Genomic DNA, 15,857 nt, shown 5'->3' with positions numbered 1-15,857 from the left:
TTTTTTTTTCCTTCTGGTTTCAGGGCTTAAAGATTAATTTGGGCCTTTATAGACTATTGACCAGTGAAATACCTTTGTGAGGTTATATGTAAGGCCACTATTTTCCAGGAATATCTTTCTTATGATGTATTTCTTAATGTGAATTTACTCAAATCTGGAGTTGACTTTGTTCCCACAGTTCCGTTGTGATATAAACATTCTACTGTAAATGCTAGATCTCTTTTTTGTTTGTTTTTGGGACAACACCTAGTGGTGTTCAGGGCTTACTCCTAGTTGGCTCGTGGAACTATTTGCAGTGCCAGGGATCAAACCTGGATCCAACCCATGCAAGACAAGCACCCTACACTCTCTAGCCTCAAGTTCTAGATCTCTTATTAAAATATCTCATAGCTCCCACCAGGGAGTTATAAGTTAATAGGATATCTCCACATACCTTTTCCCCAGAACTAATAAAGGTCAAAAATCACTTCCCTGGAAAGCTGGAGCAATAGTAGGGCACTTACCTCTAGCCCAGTTGTTGGAAGCTTCCTGGAAATGGCCCCCAGATTTCTGGAGCACTGCTTGGGAGCTCCTACTCCCAACCCTAGAAATGTGATCTATAGCTATAATAGGTTTGGACTCTGGATTCACCACTTATAGTTGAGTGACTAGTAACTTTGGGCTAATTTGTTTTCTATATTTCATTTTCCTTACCTGTAAAAAGCACTGACTTCATAAGATTGTTAAGAGTTAAATGGGATTGTTAATTCAAAAATACCATTACCTGGATTATAAAGTACTAAATATAAGCTATTTTGTCTCCAGGAACCGGAGTTTATTGAAGGAGGAAGACCCTGCTATCCTTATCTCTGAGGTCCTCAGGAGGAAGTTTGCATTGAAGGAAGAAGATATCACTAGAAAAGGAAACTGACAGCATTCAGCTTTGCAGACTCAATCTCATGCTCCTGGAATTCCTTCAATAGCTGCCTTCCTCACTACAGATGTTTCTGCCTCTCAATTAGAAATCTTCTGCAACAGTCTTGTGAAAGCTTGAGCTTGGATTGAAAAAGAAGAGCTCAATTATGTATTTCCCAATCGTCAGAATCTTAGCAGATTCTCCCAATCTTAGCAGAAGCTAAGGCCTATTTTGGAGATGAGACACTTGTTATAGATAAATGTGTAGTTTGGATTGTCTCAGTCTAAAGGGTGAGATAAGAATTCCTGTTTTTTTCTTTACACCTGTGTGAAAATAGGTCCTAAATGTATGACTTACTTCACTGCATTTATCAGTCACCATAACTGGTCTCAGTGGACACTTTGTGCCCACATGTCACTCACTCTCAGTGGCTTCCTTGCAGCAGAGCAGGGCTGAGGGGGGGGATGGGGCTGTTTATGTACTTATTCACAGGTCAGGGAAAATCTTATGCTGCTCCATCATAAACCACACCAATGCCCAGCAATTACCCTATTCCTCTTCTCTAACACCTTGATGTAGGAGGTCCAGCCACTGGGCCAGCTAACTATTTGGGTCGCTGCTGGGAGCCTGGGCTGTTTTTTTCTTAAATGTATTTTGTAATACTCTACAACCAAATCTACCCTCCAAGGCCCCAGAGCCTCATCAGTTCCACTGGTTGAAAAAACTTTCTCTTCTGAGGACTTCAGTAAGCCCAGTACGAAAGAGAAATGGGAGGGAAAAGCGCTTACATCCTTCTGACTGCTCCTTTGCGATTGGCCAAGATTTGTACCTACTATATCATGCATGATTCAGATACCCTCAAGTCCCTTTCTCTATGGTATGCATCCTGTGTATTGGGTTGAAGCACTACCTAACATTAAAGGAAGGGATTTGAAGAGATACCACAATTTCTATGTCCATCTCTTGAGTTGTGATTATCTGTTACCCTATACAGGTATAGGGTTCCTTTTAATTTTAAGATCTATGAATTTTAATAAACAGGATCCTGACATACCTTTTTTTCTTAGAAGATTCTGCCTTAGAGAAGAACATTTACCTAAGTTTCTTACCCCTTTCCGTATAGATTTACCCTAACCTCTTAAAGCAGTTTCACCTTAAAACTTACAACACGTGCTCCTCCAGAGGCTGGTTAAGCCATTTTAGTACCTCACCTGCAGCACAGGAAAATGCCACCTATGGATAATATACTGGGTAGTACACAAGTGAAATCAGACTCACCAGATCCATGACAAACCGACCATTATACTATTTAAAAGTTGCCTTTTCAAGAATAAAGTCGGTAATGCTTTAATTACCATCAGAGCCAGCTTTGTAAATAGTCATTTATTTGGATTCATGGTTTTACAAAGGCTTGTCTCCCACACTGTAGTAATATCAGCTTACTACAGATAACTCAGACTTACTGTAAAGATACCACAAAAATAACATCCCCCCAAAAACTATCACTCTAACTTTTCTCCCCATCCTCCCTGGATCCAGATTTGCCTTACTACTCAAACTAATGTGCAAAATAATAGTCTCAAGGGACTGAGTAAGATTATATATAGCCAGAGATAAAAACACATTCAAAGGGTAAGGGAGATAACTTAAAGAGCTAGTGCATATTCTTTTCATGCATGAGGCCTGGTTGGAAACCTAAAATTGCATGGTCCCCAGAACTTTGCTAGGAGCAACCTCTAAGCAACAAACTGAGAATATCCCCTGAGCACCCCAAGGTGTAGCATAAAAACAAAACATTCGTAATAGGCAATGTCTTTCAGGAAAGAACAAAAATGGCTCATGCAAACTGAGTAGCATTCTTCAGTGGAGAAATATCTGTTCTACCTATGGTTCAAGGAATTTACCAGCCACTTTTTTTAACCATGAAAGGCATAACGTCAGTAGTTGTTTCTACAAGTGCCAGAACTTTAGTTACCACAAATAAAATGCTCAATAATGACAACTTTACCACCATGCCTCCCTTCCCATCCATACCAAAATATTACCCTCTCAATTGTACAAGGTCTGTTCACAACCAGATCTTCCTAAAGACATTTAGATACAGTGCCTAATAACCTTATTACCTTCGGAATCCTGGGTAAAAAGCAAATCGGATTGCAGGCTTAATTGCATGGCCCTATCCTGGCACTTAGCCTGAGAGTTATTAGAAAACCGTTCTAAGTCCTGATTTCTTTTGTTAGTGACCTCTCGGAAAGGAGATCTACAATTGTGAGCAATGACCTGCTGGCCCTGAGAATCTGCAGTGAAAAGCTGACTCCAAGAGTCTTCATTCTTTCCAATGTCCCAGGAAAATACAGGATCAGGACCAGGGCTTTGTTTCACTGATTCTGTGTTTTCTCCACTCCAGGAATCCTTGTATGTTTGAAGGATAGGAGCCTGCCTATTTTCTTTGGCAGACAATCTTCCCGATTTAATTCTATCCAAAGGATGTTGGCTTTTACCCCCAAGAGGTCTCACGTCTCTCTCAACACCCTGATAGTTATTTTTCTTAGATCCATGAAGCCATTTCCTCTTCCAGGAAGAATCCTCTTTCTCCCCTTGGTTCAGCAAGGAAGAAGTTTCCAAATCACGAATGACTGGACAAGCCAGTGAGGCTTTACTATCTCCATCACAGACTAAGGTGTCAGGCTGCAGTGCAGGTGGTACAGTCAAAACTCGGGTTTCTGTTCTGTGACAGCCATCCTGGAAGCAGTGAGAAAGCTCAACTTCCTGGATGTCTATAGGGGTTGAAGTGGCTAAAGGGGGTGTAATGCAATCATTCTCTGTGACCTGGACTGGATGATCTAGTTGGATTACATCTTCTTTAGACTCTTGGTTAGTTTGATTCTCTCTAAGAGATGAAACATTTCTCTTGTCACCACTGTTTGTCTTTCCTAGTAAAACAGACATGAACAAGTATTACTAAAAAGAAAACAGCCCTGAGCAGGATTTAGTTGGCCTCTGAAATATTGGCTACTCCTGCTACCTTGAGTTCTTCACATACCCTTCTTGTAAGCTGATCTTCCTGCTACAAGGAAGATCAGTCTGTCTTCTAAGTGATTTATATTTCCCTATCAAAACTCAAATATATGAATGTTTCCTATCACCTACCTAGTAAAACATGCAACAGACCACTCTACTTTTCCAGTTGAATTTTCTTAAGTGGAATATAATTAGCATAGAGTACATCAGTTTGACTTTTTTCTTTTTATATATAATGTGTTTTTGCTAAACAGGGGCCATAGCCAAATATATACTCCTGGATATTATCCTTTGAGAAACATGTTCAATATATTCTTTTATAAAACATCAAAGTTCACATTAACCATTCCAATCAGAAACTTAATGACAGTGTGAAGAAAGTTAAGTTTCACCATTGCTCAAATATTTCATGTGGAGGGGCCGGAGCGATAGCACAGCGGGTAGGGCATTTGCCTTGCATGCGGCCGACCCGGGTTCGATCCCCGGCATCCCATATGGTCCCCCAAGCACCGCTAGGAGTAATTCCTGAGTGCAAAGCCAGGAGTAGCCCCTGAGCATCGCTGGGTGTGACCCAAAAAAAAAAGCCAAAAAAAAAAATTTCATGTGGAGGGGGGCTGGAGCGATAGCACAGTGGGTAGGGCGTTTGCCTTGCACATGGCCGACCAGGTTCGATTCCAGCATCCCATATGGTCCCCTGAGCACCGCCAGGAGTAATTCCTGAGTGCAGAGCCAGGAGTAACCCCTGTGCATTGCCGGGTGTGACCCAAAAAGAAAAAACAATAAAAAACTATACAATATTTCATGTGAAGGGAGTGAAAATACTATTAGGATGCCACTGTTCCTCTAAGAAAGACAGTAGTGAAAAGCTGTGGGTATCTGGGGCCTGAACTACAGATTCACTAGGCAGTTGTATACTGGGCATGGCACTTGCCTTGCAAATAGCTGGCCCAGGTTCAATCCCTGGCATCTCATATGGTTCCCCAAGCACCACCGGGAATAATTCCTGAGTGTAGAGCCAGGAGCAATTTCCTGAGCATTGCTGGGTATGATCCAGAGGAAGAACAACAAAAAGAAAAATGTTCCTGCATGGAAAAAAAAAAACTGGGTATCCAGACTATCCATTTTATCAGACATGTAATGGATCCCATTCTCTTCCTAATTAGACCAAGACTAATTACAAACTGACTTTCATCTTCCAACAATTATATTGAAAAAAAAAAGTCTCGCGAGTTTTCAATTTTGCTTAAGAATTCAGATTATATAACAGAAATTGGGGGGGTGGGGTGGGATTTTTTTTTAATCTGCCCAGTTGCTCAAAGCAAAAGAGTATTTTGAGTTTTGTGTGGGGTAGGGAGGACAGTACATTTTGAAAACGCATGCAAAGAAATCTTGGGAACTGTATCAAAAGTAAGAACCTCCCAACACTTTTCGTTTCTAGGGACCCTGCTCTTAAGTCCCAGCCTGCTCTGAGGCTGCTTGTCTCCTGCAGAGGGGGACATGCAAGCAAAAAATTGCCAACTTTATTATGCCAATTTTTTTTTTTTTTTTTTTTTTTTTTTCTTTTTGGGTCACACCCAGCAATGCTCAGGGGTTACTCCTGGCTTTGCACTCAGGAATTACTCCTGGCGGTGCTTGGGGGACCATATGGGATGCCGGGGATCGAACCCGGGTCGGCCGCGTGCAAGGCAAACGCCCTACCCGCTGTACTATCGCTCCAGCCCCTATTATGCCAATTTTTCCAAGAAAATAAAAGCATCTTTGGACCTCAACTACTTTGGGAAGGTTTGTACAGAAAAATCAATTATCAATCAATCTTACACAGACTACTCATTATAGTCCATTGTGTATGTCCAATTAATGACAGATCAGTTCCCCTATGTATCCCAATATATATCCCAGAATATAACCTATCTCACTGTTTCATCAGGGAATACAAGTTTTTAATATTAAAGCAAAACAGAAAAAAGGTATCATAAAAGCATACATACTTTTCAAAAGGGGATGATTTACTGTATAGTTTCTTCTAATGGTCAGCTTAGTTTAACACAATGGTCTAATACCACTTCTCATAAATGTTCCTGCATGAAACAAATACATACTCCCTTTTGCTCCCTGGGTGCCCCCTGATCATCACCATACCTGGCTGCAATGTGAAGAAGGAAGCAATGCTGGTCTGCCGAACACCTACAGGTGGAATTCTTCTTTGAGAAAAAGGAATTTTAGTTCTCTCTCCAGGAAAGAGTGTTAGCAGTTTGGTGTTTGATGTGATTAAATGTGTCTGAGAAGGGAGAAGAAAAATTAAATTTATTAATATCAAAACAGCTTCCAGGCAGGAGAGATTCAATAAACAGTGATCCTTTGGAGAACTACTGAATCCTTTGAACTCCACTTGTATCCTGTTCTGTAGGTAGTCTATTATACATCATCTATCATTTCCTTCCACAATTATTTCTGATGGGTTTTATTTTTTCTGGAATAAAATATTCTAACTATAGCCCAAACTTCTGCTTCTCCATGGAAATCAGTAAGACCAGCTAAACAAACAGGATTTGTTGAAGGTATTCTAAAAATAATATTTTACAGGTAATTAAGGATTTGACACCAGTAACATTTGATACATTTTCAGTAATTTTCAAATTATTATGCAGTAGTTAACATGATTCCAGAGTTATACAACTTGAATTCAAATCAATTTCAATTCTGGCACTGCCACTTACTAGCTGCAAGTTGCTTAATCTTCACGTGTCTCATTTTCATGTGTGAAATGGAAACATTAGTGCTTATTCTACAGCGCAGTCGAGGATTGGCACATTAATTTACATTTTAAAAAAATATGATGATAATAATGATGATTTCTGGTATCAGGGTCCAGGAGATGGCTCAGTATTAGAACAGGGCTTCTTAAACTTTTTCTACTCACGACCCATTTTTGCCCAAGAAATACAACTTGGGCAAGTACTACCAGTAACAACTCAGATTCACTAGGCAGTTGATAATGCTTATGAATGCACCATGCACACAGAGCCCTTTTACTACTGCCAAACTGTTCACAATCCCCACATCCAGTTACAGGATTTTGAACCAGCAATCATAGTGTAAGCTAGACCTATACAAGCTTAAGGTCACACATCAATCCATGGCACTGTCACACATACTAAGCACAGCCCCGACAGCTCTGCTATTTGAAACAAGCAATTAGGCACTCCATGACCCCACCCCCAGCCCCCAACACCACAAGCAATTTTGGACCAAACCACAGTAGGGCATGTGCAAGCAATAAAATTAAAAGGAGGTGCAATACCTAGTGAGAAGGTAAGCCTAATGTGTGACCCATATAAATACCACCAGTAAATGTGTGTGAATTTCTCAGCCAGGCATGTGTGTGACCCTGGTCACTGCAACATCAACAACAATAACAGAAGGGGAAATTAGTAAATGAATAAATAAGATTTCTGGTATCTTCGAATTTTTAATTCTCTATTATTTTCTACAAATATTATTGACATTGTTTTTTAAAAGATACAGGGGCCAGAAAGATAGTATAGCATACAGTGAATGGGGTGCTTTCCTTGCACACAGTCAACCCTGGTTTGATCCCCACCAATCCCATATGATGCCCTAGCACTGCCAAGAGTGATCCTGGAGCAAGAAGTCAAGAGTAATCCCTGAGCATTGCTGGATATAGCCCAAAAATAAATAATTTTCTTTTTTAAAGTGTGAGTAGCTGGAGAGATAATACATCGGGTAAGGCACTTGCCTTGCCCGTGCTCAACAGTTTCAATACCAGGCATCCCATACGGTTCCCTGAGCACCACCATGAGTAATTGCTGAGTGCAGAGCCAAGAGTGACCCCTGAGTACCATCAGGGTATGACCAAAAACAAGCAAAAACGAAGGAAAAGAAAAAAAAAAGAAAAAGGGGGGAAAACCCATAGATAGACTACCATCTATACAAAGGCCTTGGTAATCAGGCCAAGCCTGCCATGATAGTCAGATCAGTAGAGAGAAACTTAAACTTACCTCTCAAGTCTGCATGCTTCATTTTCTGGGCAGATCATAAACTAATACTGCTTTTCTCTAAAACAGATGGTTTTGTTTAGAGATCAAGAAGGAAGAAGCATGTTTTCCAAAACAATGGCCACTAGATATTGCCTAACCATTCTAACATTTAAACATTTCAACAAACATGTGCCTTATGTGACAGCTACTTGAAGCAGAGTCAGGTTTCTACATCCTGTAGCTGTCACATAAGTATTTTACTCTCCAGCCCTGGAAGTCTTAAAAGTCAGAAAAGGAAATTTGCTATGGAATCAAAGTTTTGAAAAAAACAACTTTGGAAACAGAGTAAGAACAAGAAATACTTCCAGTCACTGTGGTTATAAGGTCCTAGATTTTTCAGAAATCAGAAAAATCAATAAAGAACTAGAGATTCTGAAGTGAGGATTCCTGTTACAAATCAGGTCAAGAGAAATGTTTTCATCTTAACATCAAGAAAGGAAATGTGTGGTTTATAGTGCCAGAATTACAGACATAGCAATAAATACTGGCTCTCCTCTTCCCTATGGATAGTTCTTTCTCCTAAGATTCTCCTAACTCTCTTTCACACTCTCTTCTTTGTAAATTAAACTAATACTGATTTCCCACCCACCCCATGCCATTCAAGAATGCATTCTTAAGGCACAAAAGGCACAGTTTCAATGCAAAAAGTAATGAATACTTATTGCATATTTTGGTCTTTTTTTGGTAAGTAAATTTCCCTAACACACATAAGTTCACCTTTCCCCCATCTACAGAAAAGAACCAGGGCTGTGCTTTAGAGGTAGTATGCAAGTCAGACTTCTTGATCAGAAATAAAAGGTCACCATTCTATATACAACTCATACTTATTTGCACAAACTAGAGATAAAGATTCTGACGGAAGCAAGATAATTTTAAATTGCTAATGAGCTTAGCTAACATAAAATACTGATAGATCCTCTGAAGAATTCTGGCTTTACAGATTCCACTTCTAGGAATTCATTCTCTTAATGACTTTGTACCTTAGTGACAAATTATCTTCTTTCTTACTCTTTTGCCCACCCTTCCCCCTTCTTTCATTCCCAAATTCTTTATGTATGCATACACTGACAACTGGACAATTGAAAAGCACAGGCTTAGGGATGAGAGGTAGTACAGCAGGTAGGACACTTGCTTAGTGTACTGCCTACCTGAGTTCAAACCCCAGTACAGCAGCCTGAGCCATGCCAGGAGTGATCCCTGAACACAGAGCCAGGAGCAATACCTGAGCACTGCCAGAGGAAGGATGAGGAGGAGGAAGAAGGTAGGAAGGACAGAAAAAGACAGGCAGGCAGGCAAGCAGGAAGGGAGGAAGGCAGGCAGGCACTGGTTTAAGCCTATTATGACAACTCAAGCAGATTAAGACAATTACTACATATGATAGGTGCTATTCTGCATAATAGAACACTATCATCTTTAAAGAGAAAGAAGTCACTCTTTGTCTTATGTGTAAAAGACTCATAATAGGATAATACATAATATACATAATGTATACATTATTCTCAAAAAGTCCGGCAAGCTACTGAGAGTATCCCGTCCCCACAGCAGAGCCTGGTAAGCTCTCCATGGCATATTCAATATGCCAAAAACAGTAACAAGTCTCACAATGGAGATGTTACTGGTGCCCGCTCCAGCAAATCAATGAACAATGGGACAACAGTGCTACAAACATTATACTACTTTTTAATTTTATTTTATTTATTTTTTGCTTTTTGGGTCACACCCAGCGATGCACAGGGGTCACTCATGGCTCTGCACTCAGGAATTACCCCTGGCAGTGCTCAGGGGACCATATAGGATGCTGGGAATCAAACCCGGGTAGGCCGTGTGCAAGACAAACGCCCTACCTGCTGTGCGATTGTTCCAGCCCCTATACTACTTTAAGTATAGAAATACTTATAGAGATATAGACTATTTCTGGAAGCAAAAGTTGTGGCCTCTAAGATGGAGAAGGTTAGAAATATTGTGGGATTTTGCCAGATCAGACTGGGACCAAAAAAAAAATAAAAATCTCACTCACAAATCTTTTGAAGGAGGATTTATTTGCACAAGGTAGACCCAGTGAGCTCATGTTCTTTCAGTCTAGGCCCAGAACAAAGGTGAGAATCCAGTTTTTGGTACATTTGCAAGCAGCAGACAGGAGAGTAAAGAAGAAAAATTCCTAAGCATGTTACTTGCTTAGAAAGGTCAGGATGCATCCCATGGTAGCAGCCTGTTTCCAGCAGCCTATCACTTCTCTCTCTCTTTTTTTTTCTTTTTGGGTCACACCCGGCGATGCACAGGGGTTACTCCTGGCTCTGCACTCAGGAATTTCTCCTGGCGGTGCTCAGGGGACCATATGGAATGCTGGGGATCGAACCCGGGTCGTCCGCGTGCAAGGCAAACGCCCTACCCGCTGTGCTATTGCTCCAGCCCAGCCTTTCACTTCTCTATGAAGGAAACAGAAAGATTATTTCCCTCATCGTGTAGGAAAACAGGGATCTACTTTCCTCATCAATATTAGAGGTATTTCACTGCATATCCTATATATTTCCCCCTTCCCTTCTATACTTTATCACAGGGCTATGTCTAGGCATCTACACATTTTTATGTATCTCATGAATTCATTACCTATCAACAAAAAAAATTTCTTTTTTTCTGGGGGGAGACACAAGGTGTTGTTCAGGGCTTACTCCTGGCTTTGTGCTCAGGTGTAGGATAACATAGCCTCAGGTAGTTTAGGTTTATTGGGTTACTCCCATCACAGTGCTCCCATTCCTGTGTTTATTTGTAACTTCTTTCTTAGTGTTCTGTTGACTTGTAAATATTGTTTTTCTCTTCTCCTTGAGTCCTTTGCATAGTTTATTCAGAGCCATGTTCTTTTTGTATGGACACAGGAAGACTTAGCAAATGCCATGCTTTTGTAACCTGGGAGTCATTTGACTGTACATGATTATTTTTCTCCTGGGCATCTGTTCTCTCGACCTAAGCCTCAGCTGCCCTTACTTCCTAGCACCCCCAAAAGCAGGGTCCCGACGAGGGATGAGACGGACCCAGGGCAAGTGGTGAGTTGTGTGCCACCCTGGCATCGAGATGGGCCTGGCCAAAGTGCCTAATGCTTAACTGTAAGTTAAGAGCTTGGTCATGGACAAATGTTGTCACGATCCAAATAGTGATAACTAGATTTGGACCCTGCTAGGGTGAGGAATGATTAATCTGGCCTGAGTGCTGTAGTTGAGTCTGGCAAGATGTTCCCAGGAGAGCTGCCTTGCAAGCCTCAATGTATCTCTTGCTATGTCCATACAAAAATAACTAGCATTAAGATGTTAATGAGTATTTGGACTAAGAAAAGGAGAAAAACACCTTAAGAGTCAGGAAGGGCTTTGGAATGCCAGGCCCTCGGGAAGGGCTTTCTTATGATTTTGCTACCTGGCTGTGTGTAGCCTAGGGGCAAGGGGGAGAGAGAAAAAGGGAGGAGAGAGGCTGCAGTAGATCCAGAGAGAGAGGACTGAACCGGGAGTGTGGGAGGTGAGAAAGAAAGATGGAAGATTGAATAAACAGTAACTAATCAGCAACCAGCTTGGTCCTCGTTCTTCCTTCGCCTGTCCTTGGCCAACGGCCATCCCTTTCCAGCCCATACACAGCGGTTCCAGAGCACCGAACGCGGGCGGTGAGACAGAGCTGCCCAGAGAGCCCGCGAGTGCACACACCCATCGGCGTGCCTTAGTTTTTAACACTCAGGGATCACTTCAAGCAGGCTCCAGGGGAACATATGAGTGCCAGGGATCAAACCAGAATCAGCTGCATGCAAGGCAAATGCTCTACCCACTGCACTGTTTCTCCAGCCCCCTCAACAAATTATTATATTTTTATTTTTGGGTCACAATGGCAATGCTCAGGGGTTACTACTGGCTTTGCACTCAGGAATTACACCTGGTGGTGCTCAGGGGACATATGGGATGCCGGGAATTGAACCAGATGCCCTACCCACTGTACTATTACTCTGACCCCAACAAATTGTTTTTAAGCTAAAACAATTTGGTTCTGAAAGAACAGGAGTTTCATCTTTTGTTTCTCTAAATAAAAACTATGTTCGGTTTGCTCTTCAAGTCCTTGTTCTCCTTAGAACATGTATCTTGCTTGCTGTGTTCTCAATTGAACAAGCTCATCTCCCCTCATACAGTTCTAAGTAAATTTCAATAAAAACTGTCTTGCTTCATTTGTTATTCTGTTCAGCAGATTGGAGCCACCTACAGAAAAGATTCTCATTCATGGTTCAGATTAGGTTAACCATCATCTGTAAACTCTTGCATCAAGTATTCAAGTTCAGCACATCCTTCCAATCACTAATCCCTTTCTATCTGCTCAAATAAATCTCTCTTAATAATTCCAATCCATGATAATGTCTCTGGCCTCCAAAATTATATTTCCTCTAAACCACTTAACTGGTCATATATTCTGGAAGTGGTTAGGTGGTCAGGGGTACAGAGAGTTAGTACAAGGTAGGGTACTTGCCTTACATCTGGCCAATCAAGGTCTAATCTTCCAGCACCTTATAAGGTCTGGCAGAGCCAGGAGGTAGCCCTATACACAGATGGGTGTGGCCCAAAACAAAAACAACAAAAGAGTATTTGTCCATTGGATCAGGAGACAGTTTATGGTAAAATGCCTGCCTCCAAGCCAGGAGAGGATCATCCTGGCTACCATCCCACAAACACAGCTTAAGCCCTGCATCACTGTCACATTCCCAGAACCACAATGAGTGAATAATCTCTGGTACAAATGCAATCAGGTGTCTGCAAGCACCACAACCAAATGCAAGATACCAAGACATCACACCTAAGAAAAAGGGAAATTCTGGCTTCTCTTCAAGTGAAGTTGTGTTTCGCTTGCTTGTCTCTCTCTCAAGCAAATAAGCTTGCTTTGCTTATTTCTACTCCCAGAGAAGTTGTGTTCTCCAACTCATACTTTATCCCTCTCTTCCTCTCACATCTCTCTAAAAAAGTATCAATAAAAACTACCTTGCTTTAAGAGATGTGAAGTGGAACAAGGAAAGCCTCTTTAACAAATGGTCCTGGCACAACTGGACAACCACATGCAAAAGAAAGGGCTTAGACCTCGACCTGACACCATGCACAAAAGTCAGATCAAAATGGATTAAAGACCTCAACATCAGACCACAAACCATAAGGTATATTGAAGACAAGGTTGGCAAAACCCTCCACAATATTGAAGATAAAGGTATCTTCAAAGATGATACGGAACTAAGCAATCTAGTAGAAACAGAGATCAACAAATAGGACTACATTAAACTAAAAAGCTTCTGCACTGCAAAAGATACAGTGACCAGAATACAAAGACTATCTACAGAATGGGAAAGGATATTTACACAATACCCATCAGATAAGGGGTTAATATCAATGGTATATAAAGCACTGGTTGAACTCTACAAGAAGAAAACATCCAACCCCATCAGAAAATGGGGCGAGGAAATGAACAGAAACTTTCCCAAGGAAGAGATACGAATGGCCAAAAGGCACATGAAAAAGTGCTCTACATCACTAATCATCAGGGAGATGCAGATCAAAACAACCATGAGATACCACCTCACACCACAGAGACTAGCACACATCCAAAAGAACAAAAGAAACCACTGTTGGAGAGGATGTGGGGAGAAAGGGACCCTTCTACAGTGCTGGTGGGAATGCCGACTAGTTCAGTCCTTTCGGAAAACAATATGGACGACTCTCAAAAAAATAGAAATTGAGCTCCCATTTGACCCAGCAATACCACTGCTGGGAATATATCCCAGAGAAGCAAAAAAGTATAGTCGAAATGACATCTGCATGTATATGTTCATCGCAGCACTGTTTACAATAGCCAGAATCCGGAAAAAACCCGAGTGCCCTAGAACAGATGACTGGTTGAAGAAACTTTGGTACATCTATACAATGGAATACTATGCAGCTGTTAGAAAAAAGGAGGTCATGAATTTTGCATATAAGTGGATCGGCATGGAAAGTATCATGCTAAGTGAAATGAGTCAGAAAGAGAGAGACAAACATAGAAAGATTGCACTCATATGTGGAATATAGAATAACAGAATAGGAGACTAACAACCAAGAATAGTAGAAATAAGTATCAGGAGGTTGACTCCATAGCTTGGAAGCTGGCCTCACATTCTGGGAAAAAGGCAGCTCAGATAGAGAAGGGAACACCAAGCAAAATGTGGTTGGAGGCCACACGTGGGAAGGGTGAAGCATGCTGAATGTAGACTAGAGACTGAACACAATGGCCACTCAACACCTTTATTGCAAACCACAACACCTAATTAGAGAGAGAGAGAACAAAAGGGAATACCCTGCCACAGTGGCAGGGGAGGGTGGGGGTGGGTGGGAGGGATGCTGGGTTTATTTGTGGTGGAGAATGGGCACTGGTGAAGGGATGGGTTCTCAAACTTTGTATGAGGGAAACATGAGCACGAAAATATATAAATCTGTAACTGTACCCTCACTGTGACTCACTAATAAATAAATTTAAAAAAAAACTACCTTGCTTCACAAAAACATAGAACAAAGTGGTGGGCAGGCAGGCGGGTGGGGGAAAGGAATTCTGAAGAAATAACAAGTCCTTAAAAATAATAATAATAGACCATTGCCTTGTGCAGTAGTCAGAACTGGGCTTGAATGCCTGACTACCTGGGCAAATTTCTTCATTTTGGCGGCAAAGATTATCAATAAAATAGGTAACAAAAGTATGTGAATGAACTTTGTGAAGACCGATTACAGATAAGCAGTGTAAAGTCCCTGCAAAGTACCTGACACATAGTAAGACTCAATAAATGTTACAATTACATCTCCTTCCTCCAACACTGTATCTCTCAAGCAAGAAGCCTGAATCACCGTGGGGTACAGTTACAGACTTACAAACTTTCGTGCTTGAGTTTCAGTCCTAAGCATCTTACTAAAAAAATTTTTTTCTAAGTATCTGTGGGCTTTTTTTTTGGGGGGGGGTGAATGAGTTTGGTTTGGGTGTGACACCCTAAAATGCCTTGGACGCGGGAGGAAGCGGGGTGCTATTTCAGTGGTCACTCCCCGTGCATGAGGGGCAGGGAACAGAGGCCCCCCCCCAGCCCCCACATGCAAAGCCTGTGCGCGCTCTCCAGCCTCAGCTCGCACCCCAAAGATACCGTCACCACAAACAGCACAGCGGAAACGACACCAACCCAGAGTCCTGTCACCGAGCCTCGGCAGTAAGCGCCAGGGGCTCCGCACGGGTGCCAAACGAGGGGATGGTTCCCCAGCCTTGCGGGAGTGCTGCACTCGCGCGGCTTCTGGCCCCCGAAGACGCTCGGGTCACTCCCAGGCCGACCAGGCCCCTTCCCGCCGCCCCCACTTCTCCTCTGAAGTGACCGGTTCCGGGCAAGCGGGGAAGAACAGGGGCCTCGGGGCGGGAACGCCCCCCAGAGCACCGCGCTCCAGGCTCCCCGGCGACTGGAGTCCCCCTCCTCCTCACCCCGAAACCCCCCGGCGGTCTCGAATCTCCGTAGCGCCACAGCGGCCGCCCATTTCCGTTCCCAAACAGGATTATTCGTCCTTCTGGAAACTGCAATGTCTCCTCTCGCATCAAAATTCTCCGAGATGTTTCCCTCGGGCCCCGACTTCACTGGGGGTAGGGGTAAAGGGGTCCCCGCCCGGAATGGCTGCTTCCTCACGCGGCCCACAACCGGTCAGCTCCCCGCTCCAGCGTCCCAATGTCCCACCTGCACTTTCCTCCGCTTCAGCGCCGCCGCGTCCAGCCACACGCCGCAGGCCTCCTCCTCCTCGCGACCCCTGCGCTTCATGGCCCCTAAGGGGCCCGAGCAGCCGCGCACGGGCGCGCGAACCCGGCGCCTCAGGTACACAGCG

The 15,857-nt window shown here is 42.7% G+C and overlaps 2 protein-coding genes across 5 annotated transcripts in view; one reads left to right on the top strand and one right to left on the bottom strand.

The window, feature by feature from the left end:
- Positions 1–1,948, top strand: part of MTFR1L (mitochondrial fission regulator 1 like) — a 16,449-nt gene extending 14,501 nt beyond the window's left edge. For all 4 annotated transcript variants that reach the window (XM_055139527.1, XM_055139529.1, XM_055139526.1 and 1 more), the window contains exon 7: positions 805–1,948. In XM_055139527.1, coding sequence (XP_054995502.1) covers positions 805–910 — 106 coding nt within the window. In that variant the 3' untranslated portion in view covers positions 911–1,948. The remainder of the gene's footprint in view (positions 1–804) is intronic.
- On the bottom strand, positions 975–15,857 carry AUNIP (aurora kinase A and ninein interacting protein). The gene is made up of 4 exons (XM_004603704.2): positions 15,713–15,857; positions 6,056–6,194; positions 3,011–3,828; positions 975–1,034 (listed from the first exon to the last, which is right to left on the bottom strand). The coding sequence occupies exons 1-4, from the start codon at positions 15,791–15,793 to the stop codon at positions 975–977; spliced, it is 1,098 nt and encodes a 365-aa protein (XP_004603761.2). The 5' UTR covers positions 15,794–15,857.

Source organism: Sorex araneus, chromosome 5, assembly GCF_027595985.1.
Source record: "Sorex araneus isolate mSorAra2 chromosome 5, mSorAra2.pri, whole genome shotgun sequence".
In the NCBI taxonomy this organism is placed as follows: Eukaryota; Metazoa; Chordata; class Mammalia; order Eulipotyphla; family Soricidae; genus Sorex; species Sorex araneus.
Note: the sequence above shows the minus strand (reverse complement) of the source record. Positions and strands in the feature narration are given on the sequence as shown.